Source organism: Anas platyrhynchos, chromosome 7 (genome assembly GCF_047663525.1).
Source record: "Anas platyrhynchos isolate ZD024472 breed Pekin duck chromosome 7, IASCAAS_PekinDuck_T2T, whole genome shotgun sequence".
NCBI classification, from domain to species: Eukaryota; Metazoa; Chordata; class Aves; order Anseriformes; family Anatidae; genus Anas; species Anas platyrhynchos.
Window position 1 is genome coordinate 27,276,098 of NC_092593.1, and position 27,381 is coordinate 27,303,478.

The 27,381-nt window shown below is 38.9% G+C and overlaps 2 protein-coding genes across 14 annotated transcripts in view; both read left to right on the forward strand.

The window, feature by feature from the left end:
* ZDBF2 (zinc finger DBF-type containing 2) overlaps window positions 1-13,048 on the forward strand; it is a 37,148-nt gene extending 24,100 nt beyond the window's left edge. Inside the window, exons 9-12 of one of the 2 annotated variants that reach the window (XM_027462284.3) lie at window positions 11,090-11,157; window positions 11,254-11,310; window positions 12,463-12,545; window positions 12,873-13,048. In XM_027462284.3, the coding sequence (XP_027318085.1) occupies window positions 11,090-11,157; window positions 11,254-11,310; window positions 12,463-12,535 (198 nt within the window). In that variant the 3' untranslated portion in view covers window positions 12,536-12,545; window positions 12,873-13,048. Of the gene's footprint in view, window positions 1-11,089; window positions 11,158-11,253; window positions 11,508-12,462; window positions 12,546-12,872 lie in introns of those variants that run through there. The other variant, XR_003498625.3, reaches the window with a different exon arrangement.
* Window positions 13,049-13,223: 175 nt separating this feature from the next.
* The window catches only part of ADAM23 (ADAM metallopeptidase domain 23), a 73,397-nt gene continuing 59,239 nt past the window's right edge, over window positions 13,224-27,381 (forward strand). For 11 of the 12 annotated variants that reach the window (XR_005267296.2, XR_011810707.1, XR_011810706.1 and 8 more), the window contains exons 1-3: window positions 13,224-13,620; window positions 14,734-14,963; window positions 22,372-22,448. Coding sequence is in view for 7 of the 12 variants with exons in the window: in XM_027462293.3 (XP_027318094.1) it covers window positions 13,449-13,620; window positions 14,734-14,963; window positions 22,372-22,448 (479 nt within the window). In the remaining 5 variants the exon portion in view is untranslated. Of the gene's footprint in view, window positions 13,621-14,733; window positions 14,964-22,371; window positions 22,449-27,381 lie in introns of those variants that run through there. The other variant, XM_027462301.3, reaches the window with a different exon arrangement.

Sequence of the window (27,381 nt, forward strand, 5' to 3'; positions counted from 1 at the left end):
GATTCCCTGTTCTATGGGGGGTGTTCATAGCACTGTTTGTAATTCCAGTAATGTTTCTGCTTGTTCATTTGATGCAACTGTCTAGCAAAGTAATTTATATATTTATCACAGTGAAAGTGCTTTAAAACTAAAAAATAACGATAATAACAAAACCAAGCATTAATTTTACCTGTTTTGCACCAAACCAGCCAAGAAAGTTAATTGCCTTAGAGTTCATTATCTGCTGCTTCCAATTAGGAATCTATTTTGTTTGCTTTTGTTCAATGGTTTACATGTTGGATAAGAAAATCAAAGACCACTTCCTGTTGCTGTGCCTTGAACCAAAATGCTAATTCTTGCTGTATTCTTAACGGGTGTTTTGATAACATGTATCACAACACAGGCGACTGCACAGATAGGCTGCCAGTGTACGTGCTTCTCCCAGCTGCACAGCTGCCTCAGGCAAGCTAACTATAGCTTTATTTTTGTGTGTGGTATGTCAAAAGCATCTATTTTTAAACCAAATCAGAAAATGCCTTGGAACCATATTTTTTTTCTTTCAGGCTTCACTTTCAGCTATCCAGAAGCTCAGTACGCTACATTCATAAATTTGGTTATAAAATTTAACTTGTCTGAATAGTAATAAAACTGTTCAATTATTAACATTTTGGAACACAGATGTCAGTCACAAAACATTTTAAAATATATTTGTGCTTTTACCTGCAAGGTGAATGTAAAGGGTGTTGGGATCTACTAACCAGACAATGAAAACACATATTGATGTTTTTCCATTTTCCATTTCCAGTTAGTTATTCTTTACATTATTTCTTCATGATAAACTGGTGACATTCATGTTTTAAAGGTGGGAAAAGTGAGGTAATTTGTTTAAAAGCAACATGCTTTTAAATGTGAAAATGCTCATTAACTTTGACCTTCTTCACTTTCAAATCAACATACACACTGACTTTTAGAGTCTGGTTGTCATTCCCAGACTTTGCTAGGTGTTTATGAGGATTGGGTCCTCAGTGATGTGAAATGTATATATAACAATTGGCATTCCAAAATAACTGGAAGTCCTTGAAAATTTGGGGATTATCAACCTTTCAGAATCTGCTGAAGAAACACAAACCCTCCAGTTCTTCAGATTATTATTTTCAGATCAATAAACTTGATTGTAGGGAGACAACGTTTCTCATGATTTTGTTGGGGCCTTGGTAGGGTGTTGGAGTTGAGATCTTAATTGCATGGATCAAAGTGCATTAACCTCTTGTAGATTAATATTTCATCTTGTAAGTAGCCACTCTTTTCTCAATGGAACCATTCTCGAACATGAGAGCAATCTGGTTAAGGAATGAATGGCCTATAGTTACCCATAGGCAGGTAATATTAGGAATCTATGCAGATGGTTTGGAAGCGTTTACTTTACTAAATAATAGTCCTCTCTCACAGATTAATCTCCTATAACTAAGCACTTTCTTTAAATATAAATGGCACTGTGCCATTTTTAGAACACTCAGATTACTTTGTTAAATTATTAACCAGTTTTTATCATCAGTAGGGGAGTTTTTACAGAAATGAGAACAAGATCTTACTCATGGGTTATTTTTAAAATGTGTCAACTTGAAGGCTTGTACTTGTGACAAGGCTCATGAAGTGCAACAGAGCTGCTGTTGTATGGATTTTAAAGGAATTACAGAAATCAGAGACAGGGAAAACTTGTTTTAGGCATAAAGCTCTGTCCAAGCTTGATTCCTACAGTGTATTTTAATGTTCTGCTTCTGAAATCCTTTGATGCTGAGTCTGCTCAGCAGCTCTTGGAAGGGGGTTTTTGTTGCTTTCTCTTTAATCATATTTCAGGATCCAGCTAGTAGACTATAAATACTGAAGGAAGGGGAAAAATGGTATATGAGGCTTAATTTACTGGGAAGCATTTTCTGTCCTGACTTAAGACATGGGGTGGCAGTAGGTTATATATCTTGATCTCTCTCTTATCCAGATTCTTTTGTTATTTGCTTTAGGAGCTGCAGGTAGACAAACATTGACGTCCTGTTTTGGCTGGAGGCCTGACAGGAGGAAGGCCCACCTGCAGAGCTCCTGCACAGGGGCAGCAGAGCTGGCGGGTTGCAGCAGGGCCCACCTCCCAAGCTCTCCATGACTTGCCTGGAGGATACACCAGTGTACCTGGTCTCTAGCAATTCCAAATTCCGGGTAAGCTAAGCAGCATCAGTCATGGACAAATCCAAATAATGATGTCTGCCAGCTTCTGAGCAGCTCTTACGTAAAGGAGAGACATAGGCTCAGCTAGAGCCGAAGCTCCATTCTCCTTGGTAGGAAACTGGAAACAAAACAGGCCTGTCTTGCTCCAGACTGCAAAGAAATATAATGTAAGAATATTATCAAAATACAGCAGCAAATTGAATTACCTTTCTGTAAAGTCGAACTTACCTGTTGTTTTAACTGAAAATACTTTGGTGAAGGACGGTGTGACACATGGGAGTTGAGGGAACATGGATGTCTCTTCCTCTTAAGGCATAGAGCACTATTTTCTCCAAATAAATTTCAGTCTCTCTTCTTTTTTCCTCCATCTAACAAGCCAGTTCCAAAGTTCCAATTTTCCTATTCAGCTAGTTATCAGGAGTGTTTGCTGAGCAAATACGGATGTCTTGAAGGTGATTTGTGAAATCGCTGAAAACTTGCATTGCATGGCCATTTTTTCTCCTAGTGTCAGGATGCTGAAATTTAAAATTTATGATTCAATAACATCATTCTCTGGTCTTGTTGTGCTGTGGTGCATTTCCACTTTTTGTACTAGGCCCGTATTTTATTTTCAATGGAAATCTACAGAATTTCAGCATGGAAGGTAGATGTATTATTCTTGCAGTTTGTATAGTAAAATGCTATTCTTGCATTGGCAGAGCATATTCAGCAGATGGCTGGGCAAGGAAGGCTTAATCCTTTTTCTCCTGGCACAAGGTATGCTAATTACTATGTGCCCTGAGCAGAGAATCTTCTGGATATTTCAGCCACCTTTTATATTTGGACAGAAATACCTGATGAGGAAGATGACGGAAAGATCCCTGTGTGTAGTTGAAGAAAACTATACTGTAAAAATGAGAGGGAGGAGGAAAATAAATCTGATATCTCCAAGAGTTAATTGGAAAAGTAACAAGGCTTGCTGTCAGCCCAATTCAGATTCCACCAGGGATTTGTACTGTGTGGAAGTTGAGTTTGGCAGGATAAGTGGGAAGAGATTACAGCATCTTCCATCAAAACAGTGTTGATTTTCAGGGAATGCAGCAAAGAATCTCTGTGTCTCCTGATACAGTCATCTGAGACCTGTGAAAGACATGGTATGAGGCTCACTGGATGGGCATTTGGCACTTCTTGTCTCATTATTTTTATATTGGAGTGACTATGTAATATCACAGCAGAAGTGCCAGAAGGAGGCCAGGAAAAAAGCTAGCAAAGGAAAATTGTTTGAAACCTGAGACGCTCCTCCATGAACCCAGAGAATTCCCATTCTTCCAGAGCTGTTCAGAGGGGAGGCAATTCTAATACTGTTCCAAAGTCCTCATTCACAGGTGCCTCAGTTCCAACAGAGAGATGAGGACAGTAAGCTTGAGGGATGGTGAAGACAAAAGTACCCTGTGCTTGTCCTGGCACCTGCAAGAGACCTGAGTGCCCTTGCACAATTGCTGTGGTCACTGAGCTTTCAGGTGTGATCAAGTTTTGGATGTCCTTCAATGTTGTTGTAGACCAAAAGATTAGATATAATTAATGGTGCTTCTATATTCAAATTTTGCTCTAGCACATCCTGAATTGTAAATCAAATATATTTTTATCTCCAAGCCAGAATCCAAAGGAGATGGTTCCATGTTTAAAGGCCACTATGAATATCAACCTTTACATCTGAAAATAGCGATGTAAACATCACAGGCTTTTTTTTTGCTTTTTTTTTTTTCCCCTAAATGACTGGAAAATTTGACAAAAGTCAGGATGGTCTGGCTGCTTTATCTGATTCATTATACTGCAATTGATGGGAATAGCAGGAAGGAAAATCTAAGTCTTATAAGACTTAGTGTGAACCTGGTTTCAAGTAGTGTAATTTTATCTCAAAGGGAATGGAAGAGAACACATTCCCCATTGGATACACATTAAGTGATGTGTTTACCCTGCTTGCTTAATTAAACATTCAGCAGATGATCAAAGACCGAAGGCTTTTCTCAGAATGAAATGTGTTCAACTGTTCAAATTGGTAGTTACCTTGAAAAATCTACACTAAACACCATGTTTTTATCTCCAGTGAAAGAAAAATTCTGAAGTGAAGATCATTTTTTCCCCAATATTTGGTCTTTTTAGAAGGTCAAGTTGTTACCACCTGGTATTTTAGATCTTAATACTGTAGTGTATCTGACCATGCTGCAAGACCTTCTTTGCTGCTTATGTTCTCTCTTGACACCAGTAGGTTACATTTCTACTCCTGGTGACACCAGTAGAGAAGCTCTCAGAGTTCATCACTCCTGGGTCATGTTGCTGCTGCTCAGGGCCCTGTGACATTTGTCACCGCAATCATGGTGAGAGAAGCTGAGAGGCAAGCAGGGCAGTTCCAGCTGCGGTAGCCAGCTGGGAGATATTCTAACTGTACATTCAGAATGCTCCCCTGCTGTTTGAGCACATTGCTTCCTCAGTGACATAGTTTTGTGAATTAAAAAAAAATTCTTCATGACTACAGCAGCCAAGAATTTTATTAATGTTTTTTAGTGTAAAGGTTACAAAGTCTTAATTTTACTAGGTTGCTTTAAAACCTATAACATCTTATGGACGTTAGGAAATAGCTTGTGATCAGTTGTCAGTCCTATGTGCATGCTTCTTCTAGAAATGAGTCTGTAGGGATGACTCAGGCTTGGCAGCCCAACAAAAGATGTTCCGTCTGTAAAACAAATAGTTACATCTGAAAATGTAAGACTGTTTCTTCATTGCTCTCTTGGAGGGGAAGAAAAAAAATACTGTGAGAATGATCATGAATATTTTAAATTTGAGCTCTGCAGTTCAGCTGCATGACAGCTCATATAGACCAAGTTACATTTTATATGCTGACTGGATAAGCACATTAGTGCTTCCAGTACAGGTTCTAGTTTTGGCTCTGCAACTCGTTACCTTTGCACATATGTCTGGGATGGAAAGGGTTCTAGAAACTAGCATTTAAATGTTACCTTAAGCCTGTTTGTATTCTAATCTAAGCCTACACTGAGGACTGTTACCATCTGGCCACATCTATAAGGCCACTAGCAATTGCTAAGCACAGCTTCCCCAGCAGCACATCAGCAAAGAGGAAGTACCATGGGAGTTCTGTCCAGCATTTTCCCTCTTTAAATGGAAACCTTAAAATAGCAGTGAAGGCAAATCTAGGATTGCCGTGCAGCTGAGGATAGGGCCACAGAGAATCCTGCAGCAGAAGTAGAATTACACAGGTTTCTTGTGGTTGTTACTTGCAAAATAATGCAAAAGAGATTATATAGCTCTGGCTACGTTGTTTTCATTCTAAGCATGATTTCTTTTTTTTAATTATTATTATTATTATTACAGTGATACTTCATGCCTATATTAATTCATCTATCTGTATTTCCCCTATAAAAAATGTAGGTGGTATAATGTTGTGAAAGACTATTGTATTGTTTGAACAGTGGTCCAATCAATACATGGTTGTTGCTGTTTTCTGTAAAGAAAAGGGAAAAAAAAGCTCAATTTATCAATAGGCAGAATGAAGAAAAAGACATTTTGTGCTCAGCAAGATCTCTTTGGCAAATGGAAGTTTCATTTATTATGCAACTGTGTTTGAGAGCAACATAATTTTGGGATAGGGCCAAGACAATATAAAAGTAGGAAAGCACTGTCCAGTGGGAAGAGCCTTGAACTACCTTTGGTCTGCAGAGGTCAGATTATACTTTAGACTGTGCAATTAATCTGCTTTGTACCTTTGGTCATGTTCCCCTGCTGTTTTATGCTTCAATCCACCAAGCTCTACCAGTTGAAGTGTAAGAAGATTTAAGAAATTCTTCTGCGCTTCAAGCCTGTGTGCAGCATCAGCATATAGGAACAGTTATAAAAGCTAAGAATAATTCAAGTTTCTGTGACTAAGGTCTTGATTTTTGTAGCCCTAGGAAGTAAGTTTGGGGCATGCCTTTGTTACGGAGAGAGGGCTTGCTCTGAAATCCAATTTAGTCAGGTGCAATTCCTTTTGATTTTTAATTTCTTCAGCAAGATAATGCAAGAGAAGCTGAAAGATGGTTAAAGTTTGGATCTCATCCATAAGATGTGGATGGAATTTGAGAGAAAAGTAAATTCATAAATTCCCTGTAAGAAGTAGTTTCGCAAATAATCATTGAAAAATGTATTTTGAAGTATAGGTTTTGAATCATAAATGTCCCTCTCCCACCCCCCAGCTGGGACTTTGGGGGGACGTGTCATAGGAAAACTGGCACTTTTTCCTTCGTGTATGCTGCAAAGAAACTCCATGTAGAATACAATAATGCTGTCTTAATTTCCACAAAGTCTTCAAAACCCGCTATGTTTCCATAATAACAACCCATAATAATGCGTGTTTAAACTTATGGTTAACCAGTAGGATAAGCAACCCCAAACAATCATGGGGAACATACGCATGTAGAGAAATAATAAGACCTTTGAAAAGTGACTGAGTGTAAGTTCATGTGGGCGAAAGGAAGAATGGAAGGAGCAGGGTGTAGGGCATAATTTCAAATCCCCAAGTGTGAGTTCTTGATGTGACAATCCATGTGGTCAGATTGTGTGTGGCTCTTGCGGGGGAGAGAAGGAAGTATCTCCTTCCATAGTTGTGAGGGCTAGGTGGGTTTTTATGCTGTTTACTTTTTTTTTTTTTTTTTTTTAAATGTGTGTGTTCTAAAGGTTTGTGGCTGAGATTTTTGTCAAGAAAATTAGCAAGACGCTTGAGGGTTGTGTACTGTATTGGGAAAGACTGTTGGGCTTCATTTGCTTATGTGCCCAAGTGACAAAATGGAAGACATAATCCCCTAAAAGTATCCACTGTATTATTGTGCTGACAGTTTGAGTCTAGTAAACTAGTAAATATTATTGAGTTCAGATTATTTCTGATCTTTGGGAAATACAAAAGCTTACTGCAGCTTCCTTAGGAATCAAGAATCCGTTCAAGGAATTAACAGCAGAAGTCATAAAAAGCATTCACTGGGATCTCTGAATAATTTTATTGTGATGTTGCAAAACTACTATGTTGACATTAGGGGATACTGTCTTTGGCAGGTAGGTGCTGAGAATCACCAAATCATCAAAATCTGGGGACCCGTAGGTCCAGACTGATTGGTGGGGGAAAGCTGAGAGACTATGTTCTTTATTTGCATATCAAGATTGTAAGGAAATGAGCTTAGAAGGCCAGGGCAGGAAGGATGATAATGCCAATCTGGGATCCATATCTGATGCTGAAACTTATTTTCATGACAAAACCTATCTTCTAGTAACTCGAATATAGGGGACACCCTAGGCCTCTCATGCAATACTTTTATATCACTTTGCACAGATTTTTCTTAAAATTTCAGACTTTCCTCTCTGGAGAAGTGATGGTTAGATATTGTTTTAGGGTTTCTAGAGGAGTCAGTCTTAAATCCTAGATGTGTCCTCAAATAGGAATCTTTCAGGGTAGCGTGTTTCGTGTCTGATGATTCATCCCTATGCCTAATTAGGAAAGGAGCACGGAAACCGGTCCAAGTTTATCTATGGAGAAAAGGCAGGATGCCTAATTGGGTGGAGCAGTTTCTATTTTTTTCCTATTTTTGTAGAGCTGCATTTTATGGAAATTCCAGGATTTTCCTCTCCTGACTAACACAGCTGTTCCTCAGCATTTTTACCCACCTTTCATAACACAGGATTACAGCACTGATGGCTGCAGCATCAGAACTGGTCACTCTGCTGAATGCGCACAGAAATCCAGTCTGTAAAAGTGTGTTACCTGAACAGCAGCCACATCACCTGCAAATACTGGAGAAAGTGTTTTTTAGATTTTTGGGCGGGAACATGAGAAAATCAGTTATTGTACCTTTCTAAATGCTGCATGTCCATATCCAGAGAGACAGCTTCCCAGTAACTAGTGCCTGTTTTCAGTGAGCTTTAGTAGTTCAAGCATGCATTATATTGGTGTGACCATATTCCTTCTGTTTCTCAAGCTAATGCAGTCCTTGCTATTCTGGGCATCTCTCTGCTGGAGATAACATCCTTAATGTTTTCATCTGCAGTTCTGTATTTTCACCCATCTCTTCTAAGGTTTAGATGCTGTAAGCATCGACAGCCTGGTCATTTCTACCAGCAGGGGGAATGAGCTGTTACTGGTAGCCCTGGCACAAGAACAAACAGATTTCTGTTAAGCATGAATAAATTTAGGCTGGGAAGTAGGAGGATTTACGTAGTGATTCAAACAGTGAGCTTCTGGAGCAGCTTTCCAGTGGTATTGGAAAGGGCAAAACCCCCAATTACTTTTAAATGCAATGTATGAGAGGAATTGTTAGTGGTAGCTGGGGGCTGGACAGGATGCCTTAGGAGGTCCCTTGCAGTCCTTTTCTCCCATGTGCATGCGTATGTGGGTCAAGGAAAGCGATGATACCTTCCCTCTCCTTTGCAAAGTCACACTGGAGCAGCTGCAGTCTGGCTTTTTCACAACCTACCGTTTGGAAGTATTTGATCATCTGTAGCAAGTCCTTGGGGTGTGAACTGTATTTATTTAGTTTTAAGGAAGTATAAATAAAAGTACACATTTAAGTAAGATTTCGCCTAACACCCTGTCCTTTTTCCCTGACACTGTTTTTCATGTTAATGCGCAAGAGTGAAAGGAACTAGCAGGGAGCGGGCCTGATGTCACAGCCACAGTTAGAACTGCTTGCTTATTAAAAGAGCAGCACTTTTTCTGCTGGCAGCATATGTTTTACTTGCTAAGTTTATCTGTATTGGAATAGATGACAAGTGTGTTCTAGATAGCCTCATTGACCAATGTGTTTCTGCTGCTGCTCTGTTTCTTATTAACAAATTGGGCAATGTGGTGAATAATTGGAGCCTTTAGAATTTGAATGTTTCCACTGGTGGCAAAAATACCTCATTGCAGTATCTTGCATTCAGTGACTTACATACAGTAGTTTCAAAATTGCTGAGGAATCCTACTGAACAGCTTGTAAAATCCTTAGGTTATGAATGCACAGGTAATTACACAAGAGTATACAGCGAGTGCAGTCTGAAATGAGTCTGGTGTGGTTTATTCAAAATAAATCTTTACTGCAATCAAAAGTAGCTTACTGATGCTACATTTCACCGGAATACAATTGAACTGTACTTAATAAAACATCTGACTCACTTGTTATTAGTGGCACAGTTGTGTTCTTCTCTCTTCCTTGCCACATATTGCTAAGTTATATTCTGTTTATCATTTTACTTCACTTGACCTTACCATTAATATTTCACAATATTGAAGGGAAGGGGATGGAAAGTATATCCTAACTACCATGTATATTCAAACCTGTAGTGCTGGAACATATATGGTACTCATAAAAGAGTTCATTTGTGTAGTAGCACTGGTGAGAAGAATAGCTAGCAGGAATGCTAAGCATGTGGAGCTTGGTAAATGAGTGACACTGGGAATGAAAAAGTGGCATTTCAACTGTACTATATTTTATAATATTAATCTAAGATAGTATTGTGCCCAATAGCACACAGGGTAAAGCTGGATTTAGGGCTCTGTTGAACTACTGACCAACAGGAGAACGCTCTTCCTCTGAAGAGTCTGTGGTTGAAATAAAGAAGATGGCAAAGTGAAGAACAGCAGAAACCATGTTCTGCTAGATCTACAACTTGGAAACCGATGCTTGCTTCAGAAGAATCTAGAGCAAGTACTCCATTTCCTGAACCTCTTATGCTGTTTTTGCAGGGTTGCTGAATTTATTTAATGAAACTAAGTGGAACAGTAAAAGTGAAATCTATTTTTTTTCTGACCAAATGCTGGGTTGCTGCAGAGCAGTTAGGTGGTGGGGTGTGTAGCAAGAGATGGTTACATTATATGTAAAAGGAAAAAAAAATAACAGCCATTATTACAGAAATATTCTTTCACACTAATGACTGAGGAGCTATTTGAGAATAGCTGAACATTGAGAATCAGTGAGTATTCAAATGTACAATTTTAAAAAAGGTTATACTAATGCATTGCATTGTTCATTGTAATTACCAGGTTTCTTCTAAATATAAATTATTCATACTTACACTGCACACGATATTTTTATATGTGCTGTAGTGTATTTTATGAAAGTAATGAAACATGAGCTGCATGAAGTTTCAGCACAGCTTTGTCTTAGCTGTTAGTCCCGTGCTGGGAAACAGAGACTGGCTACTGCCTTCTTTTGCGTGCACATTAAAGGTTTGTGTGGATTTGTTATGTGTCAGCTATGAGGTTCTACTGTTACTCAGTGCCCATGTGTAAATATTGCTTTTTAGGCCTCCAGTGTGCTTGGTACCCCTCCTGCTCAGGACTCTTATATTTGTTGTATGGTTTACAGCACTGGCTGATTTATGTGCTCCTGCCAATCAAAAGGAAATCTCTTTCACAGATCTATCACGTTGTCCAGTTTTTGTGCAGCCTATGGCTGCGCCTGGTAGTGCTGCAGGCACGTACAAGTAAGACATAACCACACCTGAGAACTGCACTCGCCTGATGGCACAGTTCAGCAACGGCCGCTTCTATTCTGCTGCTTGTACTGCCTGCACCCTGTGGTTTCCTCTTCTGTAATGATCATCGCTATCATTAACTTGATTGCAAGAATGGTGTGAGAACACTGGCTAAGGCTTACTGCTTGATAAATCAGTCATCTATGTTTGTACCTCCTGAACTTCTCTCCTTCATATTCCATCTACAAGAGAAATATTTCTCTTTCTATTAAACCAGGAAATAGCTTGTGTCTGTGAGCAATATCCAGGAATACTCCGCAGACCCCTTTGTTACAGGACCTAACAGGATTCTTGAAATAAGCGGTAGATATTTGAAAGTAGGTTGTTTCACTGATGTTGAAATCCAGAAATTTTCTTCCAGGACAATATCTCAGTAAGACACAATCCTGGAATACTCAGTCAGGAAGACCAATATTATTTATGCCTTGGGTAAGGAGCAAGTTCATTAAAAACATATTCTATATAGAGACTTTTCCAAGTCAAGCGATACAGTGACACTTTACTTTTTTTTTTCTTTTATTTCAGGAGATGCTGGAAAAAGAGATTAGATTGCGTTGAAAAGCTGTGTCTTTTACCACTGAGGTAACAGAGCCTAGACTGATATTTCCTGACTAGCTGACAAGTACAAATAGCCAAGACTACTATCAGCAGTTTTGCATCTGAAGCCTTATGATTTGAATTGCAACATTACACAGTTTCATTCCACACGTTCACTGACCCCCATCCTGATAAACAAGCAATGAATATAAAAGCTCTGGACAACAGTCTGCAGCTGTGATGTAAGATTTATTTATCACCCAGATTGCAAGTATGTGTGTACCTTGCGTAATACACATTTTTCTCAGAAGCACTGGCTATCAGCATTTTCCTGCATGTCGCTGACTCAGAGGTTCCAATTTATTTCATTGGAAACAGATGTTACCATGATAATCCATGCTTTTGATATTTTGCTTTTGGACATTTGCAGTGCAATCTATTTGAGATTACTTCATAAGGTCTTTCAAAGATGAAAGCAGGTTAAATAAAAAAGGCACCTGTGGAGGCACTTAGTGGAGTATTTCATCTGGAGCTGATTATGTTCCTGAACTGCACATGCCCACCTGAAGCTTTTTAAGTTTTATAAAATGCAGCTTGAGCTACATCATGATCAGCACCTGGGAGACTGAGCATGCCTGCTTGAAATGGTGCTACGTGATTGCTTCTGCTGCAGACTTCTGCTTGAGTCAAAAGGGCTCTAGAAAGTATTTGTGGTAACCAACCTTTGTAGGAAGAGGTAATCGTTGCTTTTTCACCCCATTTTCACCACTGAATCTGGATAGTAAAAATAAGAAATGATAGTTTGAAGAATAGCATTTGTTGTTGTTAGACTTGTGTTTCTTTTTGTTGTCTTGCGGTTAAAGTTAGTTTCTGAATTTAAATTTTTAACTGTATGGCCTACTCTTCGATTCTAAGATATGTTTTGACTGTACTTATTTATTTTGGATCTAGGTGCACTGACATAACTGCTCCTTTGGTATGTTTACATGTTTATGGGAATAAATGAGGAGCTGCTGTTGGTTGAAAGGTTCCAGTGATATTTAACGATGGATATCTGGGCTAGATGGATTGCATGAAAAGTGTCTGGGGCAAATGGGCATTGAGGAATGCCAATTTTATACAGAAAATGGGTATAGGTTTCTCCCTAGGCCCAGCCAGCAGCAACCCTAAGGAGTTTCCTGTCATTTCTCACCCCAGGTCATCCTGTGGCTCGGTGCTCTCCGCCATTACGTGCCTGGATTCTGAGCTTCCACAAGCAGCACCTGGCTGACCAGCGTGAGGTAAGCAGCATGTGCAGATGCAGAACGATTTTCTAAACAAACAAACAAACAAAAAACCTACTGCTATAAGCTAGTCTGCATAGCAATCAATGATTTGTCAAACTGCTTATTCTTTCTAAACTAGCAAGAATGATAATTAATTTAGTGATACAAAGCCAGTTAGTGCTGGCTGGGCTCTAAAGAAAAATTAGGTGAAGCAGGGAAAGCTTGTCTTTTTGTAAAGCGGTGTGGTACTCAGATGGCTCTGCTTTGAAGGAATGACAGAAATAAGAAGGAACAGCCAGGCAAAAAAAAAAAAAAAAAAGAGAAACATCTTTATTTCCTCAGCAGGGAGACCTGCACCAAAATAAAACGCATCTATTCTGGGCCGTTGGAGAAGTCTGTGGGCACAACGCGTGCTAAGAGCTCGGTCTCTAAACTGCTTTGAGGAGAAATCAACAGCGAGGCCGAACACACGGCTTAGCTTTCCTCCAGCCTCCTGAAGCTGTGGGGCGCGCACACAGCAGCGCCCTGAGGGTGCCGGCGCCGTTATTTCTGCCTCATGGCGGTGGCTCCCTGGGCGGGGGGGTGGGGGGGCAGCAGCACAACGGACAGCGACCGCGCGGCGCGCGTGCGCCCGCCCTGGGCTTGGCGGTTGGCGGCGCGCGCGCGTGGGGGAAAGGGCGGGTATGGGAGAGGGGGGGAGAAGCGGCGAAGGTGCGCGCGCGCCGCCCGCCCTCGCGCTGAGGTAACGGGTAACGGCCGCCCGTAACGGCGGCGCGAGGAGCCAGACGGGCGGGAGCCGCCTCTGCACCCCCCCCCCCCACCTTCCCTCAGCCCCTCAGGCGCTGCCCGCTGGGGGCCGGAGCTCCGCGCTGCCCCCCGCCCCGCCCCGGCTGGCCGCCCCCCGGGGCGCTATGAGCCATGAAGCCGCCCGGCAGCATCGCCCCGCGGCAGCCCCGCTGCTGCTGCGGCCGCCGCCTCCCCGCCGCCGCCGCCTGCCGCCCCGCGCTCCTGCCGCTCCTCGGCCGCCTCGTCCGGCTGCTGCTGCTCCTGCTGCTGCTCCGCGGCTCCTCGTGCCCCCCGGCCGCCGCCGGTGGGTATGGCGGGGCGTCCGTCCGTCCGTCTGCGTGTCTGTCTGCGGCCCCTCCGCGCCCCTACCGACCCCTCTGCCTCTCCCCCGGCCACTGAGCCCCTGTGAAGCGCGCTGCCGCCGAGCCCTTTCTTCCTCCGCCCCTTCCAGCTTTGTGTACGTGCCCGCTCCGGCATCTGGAAGCCCGGGGCTCGGATAAGGTTTCCTTCGCTTGCTTATTAAAAAAAAAAAAAAAAAAAAAAAGGGAGAAAAATGTCAGATTTCCCTGCCTCCGCTCTTCTGGGGCTGGTGCTGCAGTGGTTTAGGTGGAGGGTGGCGTGAGGAGAAACAGGCCGGTGAGGTATGCGACAAAAAGCAGGCGAGCATAGGTGGGTTTGGTGTGCCGCGGGGTGCGCGTCTGGCTGGGAAGCTAACTTGTTTGGGGCCGGATTTTGTGTGTGCGTTTCGGTTATTCGCTTCTGAGTGATAATGATAACGTGGAATGCTGGATATTGTCGTTTTGCGAATCGTTGCTGTCAATTTTACATTGCACGTTGGTTGGGTGCGTTTTGACATTTTAACGAGGAAGGATGCAGGATTTCATCTGACAAGGTGCCACTGAAGAAAAGGGCCCTTGTCAAAGTTAAGAGTAGAAAACTTCCCATTATGTAAAGAGAATGGATTAGCATTCAGAGTGCATGAACTCGCAATTTGGTTTGTCTTGGGAATATGGGAAGTATCCTTAGCCTTTCTACAGGCGTGTGTGTATGTATATGTATTTTTTTCTGTGTGTATACGTCTTCTGAGAGGGAAGAGAACTTATCCCCTACATCTTTCCTTGCTAGCTAACTACATATCCATTAAGGTTTTTTCCTCTTGGTGATTGAAAGGCATTAAAATATTTATAATCCACGACTGTATGTGAAAATATACATGCGCTTAAATAAGTAATGTTATTTCTGAAACCATTTTGTGTGTGAAAAATGAATCAGATCTCTCTCCGTGAATAAGCTGTCTTTTTGTTTGCTTGAGTGATTAATGAAATATTAGAATACTGCAAGCTAAGTATGTTGCTTTTTTATGGAAATAAACATATTCTGCCGTATAATTTATGGCTGGCATATCTTTCTTTCTCAGACCTGCATTGGAATGAAACAGCAGGCAGTATAGAGGGAGTCCTGGCAGATGAAGAGAGTACATCTCAACAGAATAAAAGCAGCAGCAGCAGTAAAAATAACAGCTACAGCAGTGCAATCCAGAAAGAAATTACACTGCCTTCAAGACTAATCTATTACATCAACAAGGACTCTGAAACCCCTTACCACATCCTGGATACTAGGGCAAGGCACCAGCAGAAACACAATAAGGTAGGATAAAAAGAGCCTTATCTGCAGAATTCAGGGAAAAAAAAAAAAAGTGATGTGCAACTGTGTTTGAATTTTGCAGATCTTCAAGACTTAATGTTGGTCCTCACCACCAATTTTAGGCATTAAAATAGGATATGTAATTGAACAGGAATGCCATTTCCCTTGCTTTAATTAAAAACAGTTATTTTAGATTTCAGAATGGTTCAGAACCTGAGCTGTAGATAAAAATGAATGGGAATTATGCAAGGCTGGCTTGTCTTACCAGTGTATGTTCCAGTGGCTTGACTTATGTTATACTGTCATCAGCAAAATGCTTCTTCCAAAATAACTCAATTCTGGAGAAATGTTTGTATAGGGATTTTCTTTAGAATCCTGATCTTAAAGCATGAGTTACTTGACATTGAGTACATGATGCACTCACTAATAAATGCAGTATTGATTTTCTGCCATTGTATGGCCAGTGAAGACCACTGTAAAGTGTTAACAGTGTGTGTCAAAATCTGAATACCTATTGCTGTTTATTTGTTTGTTTGTTTTTGAGGTGGGAGAGCTAGTGTTTTATTTTGTACAGATAAAGATAATAAATATCAAAACAAATTTTCTGAAATTGTATGGACTAAATGATTTTGGTTTTGTGTGATAACTTGGTGAAGAGGTAAACCTTTTCTAATCTATGTTACTTACAAGTTGCCCCCTAAAATTATTCCATTATATTTTTATAAATTTATGTTTTAAAAAATAATTTCTTACAGCAGGTTGGAAAAAAAAAAAAAGCAAAGTGAAGGTAGAGAAGGTTTGTATGCTGCCATGGTAGAAAAGAGAGACAGCAAAGCAGATAAGTGTGTAAGATATTACTGAAAGACTTAACTATAGGGAAGCTCTTACCAAGAAAATTTTCAGTTCTTTTGAAATTTTCAGAAAAGGGTTTATTATGCATCATGTATGCTTTTGTTGATATTGATTATGTGAAATTAACATGGAGTTACTGTATAGTCTTTGAAATAAGCTGTTGTATAGTTTCAATATTTTGATGAGAAGAAAGATGGCTTTCTAACTTATTCAGATGTGCCTTTGGGTACATCTAAATATACCAGATTGCTATGGATGGAACAGAAAAGCTGTCCCATTGTTGGAAAATGAAGTTACTTAAAAGAGTACTACCTTCAGAAATAGCACCCTAACCTTTTTGAAACATGCATGATTTTGGCTTGCAGAGCAGTTGAAAAGGTCTCAGATGTTATTTAGGAAGGAATAAGCAACATTAGTGATACATTAAACAAAACAACCTTCTTTCCTTCCTTACCCTCTCATTGCTCATGCTGAGAGAATGTGCTGTTTATACAAACATTAGAACCATGGGAAAAGCGTAAGTTCTTTGAAATCGTATCTTCTCTCCTAAAGCTGTTCACTATAATGGTGTTAGTATTTCCTTTCTTTGGGGGAAAGTACAGGCTTATCCCCTGACCCCTGGGGAGTTGCCTGTGAAGCAAGACCATTCTTTTCAATAAACTTGTACACTGGGGATTTTCTTTGTCCCTTCTTTGGAGAGCGATATGGGAAGAAAGCGATTTACTAATGGTTGGAGACCTGGTTTTGGGAACAGTGCTTTTTCCATGTTTCTATGTGAGGATTTTCTTGGAAATCCACAGAGGGGAATGCCTGCCAGTCTCTTAACTTGCCCAGCATTTCCACAAGAACATTGCTGCCGTTGCCTATCCTTCCTGCGTCCTACCATATCTCTCTACCTGTTGGGGTAAAGCTCTGCAGAAATCAGCGCTGACAGAATTGGTATTGATTTCCTTGAGTATGCATGGTGCTGAGCCTTGTGTAAAGTGGATCTTTCCACTCAGTGTCCATTTTAAGCCTAGGCATTGCTAACACTGCAGTTCTTCCCAGAGAAGGGTTCTTAAAGTTGGGTCTTCATGGAAACTGACATTATGTTGACTTCATTCTTCTGGCATGAAACTTATATTGCTTTGATCCATTTAATTGAAGGAGAGGGTTGTTTATATTCCTTGCCTGGATTTTTTTTGTTTTGATTTATCTTCTGCTCTCAGAGCACCACAAGGGGCTTCCCCTTCACCCCCAATTCCTCTCCGCCCCCAGCTCATGTCTTTCTTTGCAATGAAGTCTTTGCTCTTCCGTCTGTTTCACCAATAATAAGATGCTAATCAATATTTTGTTTATTTTGTTCTGTTGAACATTCACTCTAATCACCTCTTACATCCTAGGCAGATTTTTATTTCCCTGATTACAAAGGAAGACAACCCACAAAGAAAATAGAAAGCAATTGGCTTGTGAAAGATGTGCATGGGGGGGGATTTGATGATTTGGGGGAAGAGGACAGACGTGAATAGGGGATGGACTTTTTAGTACTTGCTTTTATCCTTTCCCAGAATTGAAATAAATGCTATATTGTAGTAAATCCTGATGTGAGATTTTGCTGCCTCCCACACTGCTAATGAAAGGAAATAGCAGAAATACCTTTGTAGCTGGGTAAAGAAATAAATCTATATTTAGGATTCATTGTTTGCACGCGGGGGAAAAACATAAAGACAAATTTGATGACCTTATATACATTGGGCAGAAGTGGAATTAAAATACTAATATTTTTGGAACCATACATCCTTTAAGATGAATTTTGTTATCAACCTTAATGGTCTCATTTATAGGCACATGATGTGGATATACTCCCTAACTATGTATATTATTCAGTGGACCCCCTTTCAGTGGCACCTCATTATTGTGGCCAGAAGAATATAAACCATGTGGATAGTTTGTGGGATTAGGCTTGAATGCCTCAGAAATGCTGAATCACTACGGAGAGCAGAGTGGTACAGGAAGTTATGTATGCACGTGAAGAAAGAAGGAAAGCTATAAAAATATGAGAATAATTGAAATAAAATTTGTTTTTCTTTAAAAGCCTCTTCCTAAAAGTAAGGATCTGCAACCTTCTTTACATATGGAGAATTGAAGGGCTGGAGAATAAAACAGTACACTGGAGAATCCAAAATTTAATTATTATTTTATATATTTTTTAATGCTGATCTTCTTTATCCCCTTTCTACTTTTGAATTTGGTGAAAATACTGTTATAAGAGAGCATATGTGATCTAAACCGTGGGTAGAACCTCTCTCATTCTTTCTTGGTCTTCCAAGATTTTTCCTGCTGTTGACAAGAATGAACATTCAGCATAGTTTTGACTATGTGAAATGGTGTCTCTCCAAGGCAGACAGAGTTCTAGTGTATAAACTCTTTTCTCTTTATGCTCTAAAATATAGTTTGGATACTTGGTACTTGAAGACACTAAAATCTATGCACCTCAGTTTCCTCATAGTTAAAGTTAGCTGTTTTCTTTGATTTCTTCTGAAGTTATTTTTAGTTGAAATGCTAAAAATAAAATAAAATAAATGAGCACCTGCTTATAATAATCCACTAAAGAAGCTTGCAAGAATCCTGAAACTTGCAGAAGAGCTTTGAGTTATCTGCATTCTGCTCCTTTGTCGACTTTTGCAGATGGATGTAGCCTTTTGATAAGCTCTTAATTGAACCAGAGGACTGCTTTCATATGTTTTCATAGTCTGCATATACCAGATTGCTAGGACCTCGTGGGAAGACTACATGGGTCATGATTTGTCACAGAATGCCAGGAGCAAACCCTTACGGTGGCCAGCAGAGGGAGAAATCTCACAACATTGGATATGATCTCACAAAAATGGAATTGGTAGAGAAAAACAACTCAGGGCAATCATACCAAATTTTGAGTGGAAAATAGCTTGAATGATACACTTATGAAGGAAAGCTGTATCTGCTGGGCAGTTCCTAACTTTTTGAATTACTGGAAATTGTAAGTTCTCATAATTCATAAGGAAGCAATGTGTTTTGTCTTAATAATTCTACGCTGTTAGTGTAATTTTCAGAAGGAAAGGGTTTTTAAGACCCTAACAACTGAAAGAAATGTTATAGTAGTTTTGACTGCAAAGACAGGACAGTTATACCACCCCTCCCCCCAAGTTCATTTTGTGCTATTTTCCTTGGGGTGAACACTCCACTTGTGCTTCTGTTCAGCTTAGCTGTTCGTCACTCAAATACGATGATGTTCCTGTCAGGCTTAATTCCATGTTACCTTGTTTTAAAGGTTTTGAAGACTAGTAGGTCTCAGAGCGTCTTATGCAACTTTGGTATGTAGTGTGCTCAAATTGAGAGGGAAAGCATTCTTAAGATGAAATGAAAAGAACATAGTAAAAGAGGTGGTATTGAAGAAAAAGCAGGCCTGTTTTGTGAAAGATGAAAGATTATGTATGGTTAATAACCTCTGAGTGATCATGTGAGGTCTTAATGAAATACAGAGAGAAGTCCTATGCATTAATTTTATTCCCTTTTCCTATTTTAGGATAAGTGTTCACTTTTAATCCTCATGTAATGAAAGCTGATCAAATTAATGAATGAACTTCATGTAGATTATGTCTATGAGTTTAATAGACCGTTGGAGAGTCCTTGTAGTAATTCAGCTGACATTTGCATTTTTTTCTGAATTTTCTATGGTGCAGCTTCCATTTACAGTACTTGCAAATTGATGATTTTGTGTGCTTTGTCTTTTGATACTATATCGAATACGTTTTTATATATTACTAGTGGCAACACTAGTAATCCTAGCATCTGGAACAGTGAAGAACAGTTTTGTTTTTTGTTTTTTTTTAATTTGGATTTGAGTGCAGGAAGATGTTTAAAGATTCACGCCCTTCCTTAACTCACTCTGCTGTACTTGATTAGTAAGTCTTTGCTGCAGAAAAACTTCATGTAATTTTGCTGCTTTGCAGTTGGAGCAGCCCACAGCTGTCAAAGCAGGAACCTCTGCAGAGGTTTTTATATAATAAACATGTACAAAGGTACTTGGTCTCCTGCATACATAAGTAAAGAATGCTCATGCAGGTGTGCACAGCTGCACGTATGGAAGTGGTACAGAAAGATGATGGGTAGTATCTTTCATATGAGTACACATGGCGTAATATCTAGTCCGTATATTCTTCAAAGTGTATACTAATCTACTTTATATTCTTGTTTGAATTTATGTTTCTGTGTGAGTCAGAAGAAGCCCATATTTCAGATTATACTTTAGTCATTGCATTACAAGGTAGCTGATAAGAGAATACTGTGAAATGATCAGGATGTGTAGCAGAATTCCATGGATAATTTTTTGAAATATTTCTTGCCATCATGATGATACATGGCAATATTAATAGCTAAAACACCTGGTGACAACTCACTGGTGGCTTTCTGCTAACTTGTTATAGGAAAAAATGTCAGTTTCAGGATGAAACATTTTAGTTTCATTACTTTTATCTGATTTTAGGCTCATGGCTTTCATGGGTGGGTATACGTTATTAAACTGGATTAACAAGGTCTCTATTTCACTGCAGCAGTAGAGTATCACGTTCACCTGAATTCAAAGCAGTGTTTTTGCTAAGCAGCAAGGATTTAAAATCTCATGTTCTTTTTATAACCAATGGTTTGAGCTGAGTTTGGTGGAGGACGTGCCCTACGGCAGAGTAGGGCACGTCCTCCACCTCTGCGTTTTTATACAGAAGCAATTGTTTTCAGAAATAACATTATTATTGCATCTCATACTACAGGATGATCTTTTTCTGGTATTACTATAAACTGAGAATACAAGTTCCTTTAAGTAACTTTAAATTTTGGAAAGATAAAAAAAAATATTTGATGGTTTAGAAATGACAAGAAAGGTTATTATGCACGTGTCACCAAATGGGCTTGATTGGACAAAAGAAAAGCTATAGCAGATCAGACTGGACATCCACCTAGCTGTCCCTAAGAGCAATCAGTAGCAGGGATGGATGTATGGGTGTAACATTCATGGAGTGCTACTTCCTAGACTGGTCTCCCAGTCTCCAGTTGCTGGGTCAAGGTCTTTTGGGAACCAGAACTCGTTGTTTGGATTTCATAGCCCTAGATGGAGTACCCAGTCTTTAGGTTATGTAGTTTCTTTTATGTACGTGCAATTTTTGGTATCTGTGATATCTTGTGCTGAAGTTTAAGGATTTTCATGTTTCAGGAGTTGAAGACATTATTACCAACATGCCACAAGTACTGTCGAAATGGGTTTTATTGTTTTAGGTGATAATGTCAATTCTTGATGCTTCAGCATCCTTAATCAGTGAAGTATGTTGAAACATTGGTTAATCTTTCTGAAAGGAAATATATTCAAGAGTTTTGTTTAGTTACTTGGTTTGTAATTGGCTGTCAGAACAATAGTAGTGACAAAACCAGAAAAGATACTTAGGAAAACAAATTACTTGATATCTGTTACTTACAGGTAATTATTTAGTCTTGATACTGCTACTGTCCTAAAGTGTTTGGAGAGAAAAAAAAAAAAGTATTTCAAGTCATACTAAGTCTATTAGGGGAGGTGAAAGAAACACTGCACCAGGATCAAACTGAAAAGAAAAAGAGTATATATTTTTTTCTAAGCTAACTTTGGAAAAGGAATATAGTCACTTTTGATGTTACTGTTTTGTTCAACTTCTGTAAGTAGAGTGTTTGGGATCACTGGTAGTATCAGTTCTAAAACAGTTCATAAAGCACGTTAATGATAATCTGACCACTTTTACTCTGTTGAAACACTGTCTTCACAAAAATAAACTGTTTGACTATCTTTTTTTTTCTGGAAAACAGCTGAACATGTTTTAAACGTCTTTGCTTTCATTTACAACAGTATAGAAAAGAATAAAGCACGTGATTAATATATTTGAGAAAAAATGGAAATCCTTCAAGTTAACTGCCTATATGAGACTAGTTAACTTTATTTTTTTATGTTGAGCAGCATCAGTCTTCTATACATTGGCTTGGTTACAATGCCAAATATAAAGCCTTTAATCGTGAAGGGATTACTTTGAAATAAGTCTTTCATAACATGTAATACAAGCTTTGCTCTGATTTTCTTACTTGAAGCTTTGTATCACAAATGCTTTAATTATTTCAGGCCTTTTAAAGTGAATGAATGCAATAACATAATTAAATGAACAGTGTACTCTGTTACTTATTATTTTGTTACATAGCCATCTGGCTATGGCGAAATACAGACATTTATATGAAGCTACATTTTTGTTTGTTTTTGTGAGGAATGGATGTGTATATTTGAAAGTACTCTTTTCAGGTGCTATTTCAGGTACTTCTCTTTTTTCCTGTGCTGTCTAAAAAGGCAAATCCTTTTGAATGTGAATTTGGTGCAAGGGCAAAAATTTTACTGATGTAATTCATGAAAATAAGCATTTTTTTCCATAACTTTGCTTTTTGCAGTTGTTTGTTAAAAATACTTGTTGCAGTGATTCTTTTAATAACTTAATGTTCTGCAAAGCTCTATAATACTGTTATGTGTTCATGTTTACAGGCTGTACATCTGTCCCAGGCAAGTTTCCAGATTGAGGCCTTTGGCTCCAAATTCATCCTTGATCTCACTTTGAATAAGTAAGTGCACAATTTCAGGTTTCTTTCTTTCCTGTTTTAATTGTCTTCAACTTATGATACAAGGTCATAGCACATGAAATTCCAAGGTCTATGGAAAATTATGCTGTTGTCCAAGCTTATTAATACAAAATAACATTTAGTCTATTTTAAGCAAGGTAGATGTTACCCTTACTGACATCTGTACTGTACCTTTAAACTCTTATCTCTCAGAAAGAATAATGGTACCTAAAGATGAAATATATAAAGCAGTATCTTGGGCTTCAGAAGCCTAAACCTGACAGTGAAAATGCAAAATATTTGAAACTTATATTTACTCTTACATTTGTAAATGATCTTTATGATTACTAAGTATGTATTAATATATTTTTATAACTATGAATTTAAAATGTATAGTTCAACTATAATTACATTGCCAGCTGTTAAAATTTAATTTCCAGTAATAAAAAAAACACCCCGATGATTAATAATAAAGGACTAGCATTTTCTGTGTATTCTGTCTATGGTATTTTTCTTCATGCTTTGAGGCAACAGAAGCAATTGCAGAATGATTGACTTTTGCTACCTACTGTTTCTGAACCGGTGTGTAGTAACATCATAAATCACAGTAAAATACAGTGAACATGCTTCATATGTAGTAGAGAAATGATGATGGCTATCAGTAATTTAGTTCCCATATTGTAAATGCAGTAAGCATGGAAATGTTGTAGAAGAGAGATTACCATGAATAATGTTACAGAAAGTGATGCAAGTTGGTCTACATCATTTCTATTTATACCATGGTATAACATAGTTCAGTATATTGGACAGTGACTGGAGATGTTTGCCATCATTTTTGCTGTTTTACTTGCTTGTCTTCTCAGATTGATTTAGGACAGCAAAGCATTTACTTGAAAGGGCAAAGACCAGATGTGTGTAGATGTGAGTGACTTATGTACTATTTATTTATAGAGAGATTCCGGTAGAATTAGTGTTTGAAAGGTGTGGATTTTTTGCTTTGTTTTTAATATATATCGATGAACTGTAATGTAAATATTACTTTAGTTGTTCAAGGCATGTAGGAATATTGTAAGTATTTATATGACTGGCTCATCTTCAATGATTTGGAAACCATACTGTTGACGCTATCATCATGAAGTTCCTAATGATGTGGGAATCTTAGTGGTTTGGCTGTACTGAAAGGTACAGCCTAGAGTCTGTTTCCTTGTAAGGTAAACACCAATTTCATATAATTCTCCAGTCTGGAAGATCTGACTTGTAATGCAGATCGTTGTTGGTTTAGTTGTTTGTATTGCCTCTGTTTATATCCCTAGCTGAAGATGGGGAGCTGTGTTTCTCTAAAAAATGTAAGAAAGTTTTTGTGCTACTGAAAATTTGCACCCATGAAGTTTACGAATAAAGTAGAAACATAAAATCAGTACTAAATGCCAGACAGATAAAATTATCTATAGTATTGCATAAAAGTCAATTGTATTTTGGGCTGTATAGAAATATGACCATTAGGTCAAGGGAGAGGTATCTCCCCTGATCTTGTGAGACCCCACTGGAGCACTGTGTTCGGCTCTGAGACCCTCAGCACAAGAAGGACATGGACAAACTAGAACAAGTCCAGAGGAGGGCCACAAGGATGATCAGAGGGCTGGAGCACCTCCCCATGAAGACAGGCTGAGGGAGCTGGAGAAGAAAAGGCTACAGGTAGACCTTAAAGCAGCTTTCTAGTACCTAAAGGGGGCCTGCAGGAGAGCTGGAGAGGAACTCTTTACAAGGACATGTAGCGATAAGACAATGGGTAATAGTTTTAAACTGAAAGAGAGAGGGTACATTTAGATTAGATACAAGGAAGAAATTCTTCACTCAAGAGTGTGGCGAGGCACAGGGGTTGCCCAGGAAAGCTCTGGATGTCCCATCTCTGGAGGTGTTCAAGGCCAGGTTGGATGGGGCCCTGGGCAACCTGGTCTAGGGCAAGGTATCCCTGCCCATGGTAGGGGAGTGGAATTAGATGATCTGTAAGGTCCCTTCTAAACCAAACCGTTCTATGAAAGTATATTTGCAGCTGCTGCTGGCATTGAACTTTTCTGCTGTCTTAAAGGAAAAAGCAACAACAACAAAACAGAACACTTTAAAAGTATGTTCAGTAGTTGGAAAAAAAAAAAAAAAAAACATTTTTATCCACAGTCAACTAGTTTAAACAATGCATTTGTGTAATCAATGATTCTGGTATATCTGAACAATTTCTCATTTTTTGAGTTAAAAATGAGTTAAATGAGTTAAAAATGTCTGCTTCCTGTTTTTTAGTGATGAGGGCAGTTGGCTATATTGTCTTTGTCACAGAAACAGGGGTTTTTGTCTCATGGTCTAGTACAAGCCTCTGAATAACGGAGTCTCCTGCTCTGGGAACCTTCACCTACAGGGATTCATTCTAAAGGCTGTGGCACAAAAAATAAATGGGAAATTCAGTACCAGAGCTGACAGAAACAGAATGTAAAAAACAAAGACTTCCCACCTTTCCCGTTCAAAACTAACTTCCTTCAAGATTTAGGGGTGGGATGGGGGAGTAGGTCATATTTTTCAGCTTTGCTTTCTTTTTTCTGTAGAAGTCCATCTAAATTTCCATATTTTTTTTCCCAATGAAGAGATTATATGAAAAAAAAATCTGGCATCTTTGGCATGAACTGAAAAAAACCATTTGACTGTAATATGACTTAAATATTTGAGACATTAAAATATGATGATTAGTGTGAGCAGTCATTCCTTATTATGTGAGAAGCAGCATTACAGCCAACATGTTGCAGCCAATATTATCCACCAGTTTTACACTTGTAAATGGTGTGTTGTCTTTTGTATGTGTTTCTGAAAGGCTGAATGACATTGGAGAACAGTCACAGAGCAGATAACATTGTTAGCAGAATTTCAAAAAGAAAGCCAGTAACTGGATTTTTTGTGAATCTATTCTGTTCTTTTTTTTTTTTTTAATTGGAAATTCGAAAACTAGTCATAACTTTTCCAGAAGGAAACTTCAAATATTTATAACATTTTCTTAAAGGCTTAGGGTGCTAAATGGATCCTGTGAGATACATGAGCTTCATAAATTAAATATGATAGTATTACTGTGGCAAGTTTAGCCTGCTTTTAACAAATTTCTGTTACAGATGAGGTGCAAATAAGTCAGTGTTAGGATTTTAAAACAAAGTGTGTGTACTCATGTGAGTATCTGTGGTCTTGAGTCTGAGCTGCAGGTAGCAGCTTTACTGCCTCATTTCCAACTCCCAGAACTGGAGGCAACCTATTCAGTTACTTGCTTCAGTGGGTATTCCGCATGTAAAAAGTGTTGGAGGCTGACGCTAGAAACTCCCCATGTTTTTCAACACACAATAATGTGAAAAAAAGTTTCTGCTGTCTTTGCAAGAGTTAGAAATGCCTGATAATGTGGAGAAACTTAATTTTCAATTATTGTATTCAGCTGCAGACTAGAAACATAAATTGTAAGCAATATTTCCGTTATTCTCTCCTTAATATTTTGTTTCTCTAATTCTGTGTATGTGTTTAGCATGATTCTCTTCAGCTATTCTGTTCCATCCTGTCATTAAGGCTATGATAAAAATGTGTATTTATAATATTATGCATGCATGAGCATTTATATGTTCACTAATGTGCATAGTCTTGTGTTTTACTTAGTCACTATTCCAGAAGTTCAGTGGGAGGTAGTACCAATCCTGCCACATACCAAGAGGCTGCACTCTTAGCTCAATTTCTCAAATGTTTATCAGCAGTATTTTCAGCTCCTCTTTAATTTCTTCTAGAACTTTCCAGATCAGTCTTTTAAATATTTTCCTTATCTCATTTTTCTTTATCTCATCCCTTTCTCTTTGGCCAATATCTATAAAATGAAAATGTGTGTGTGCATTTGTTTCTGTATGAGTTTTACAGAAGAGGACTTATAACTGCAGCCATATAAATTAATGTTAGAGTGCCTGACTTACAAGCACTCAAGTTTTAGATTTCCCTGGAGTAATTAATGTCCCTGTGCTTGCTGTGCAATGAAAGTCTATCAATAACTTCACAGACAGTATAGCTTGTTTCAACAGAACTGTAGGAAACTCAGGATAGGCTCGTTTCTGTTAGAAGTTCCACTTTATTTTAAGTGCTCCTGGGAAGTATGTTCATGCATGGAACATAGTGGAAGCTTCTGAGAAGGGATACCTTAAATAATTTGGCTTAAAGAAACAAAAATCTGAGAGGACATGCATGCTGTTTGTCTTATTAAAATGCAGACATTGGTGTTGTAAATGTTATCCTTCTTGTTTGACATTTTAAGAGTGAAAAGACTTTTTTATGTGTGTTCTTTATTCTGGAATTAATCAAGTGTGGATATCACACCCTTCTAAGCAGGGTATCAAATAGCTGTCAGCTGAGATGTGACCACAGCCATTGGACTGGTGGATTGTTAGGGTCAAGAAGCTCAGGGCATTGGAAGAGTACGTATGAGGAAATAAGATGTTACAGAATGTTACAAAATTCTACCTGGCAGGAGGATGATGTTTATTGCCTCTTCCAGTGTAACACCTACAGACATCAAATAAAGCAGGTGCTTTTCACAAAACACAAAATTAATATATTGTAGACTAATGTGACGTATTAAACCATTTACATGAGTTTTAAAGAATTACAAAGACAGAGAAGACGTCTACTGAGAGCCATTAAAAACAATGATACTAACTCTGGTTTAGGAAACCCTAGTGTCACAGACACTGCATGCTGAGAAAACACACCCCAAAATTGCTACACGTGTGTTTTTGCTGTCAAACAACTTACTGTGCCTTTGCCTGTCTTGTTGTGTTTTAGGGGGAAAAGGCTATGTCCTTGTACACTTTGCTTACATGTAACCACTGTAGTGTGGCAGTGCTCAAGAATTATCTTTCTAGCCTTGCAAATTTTT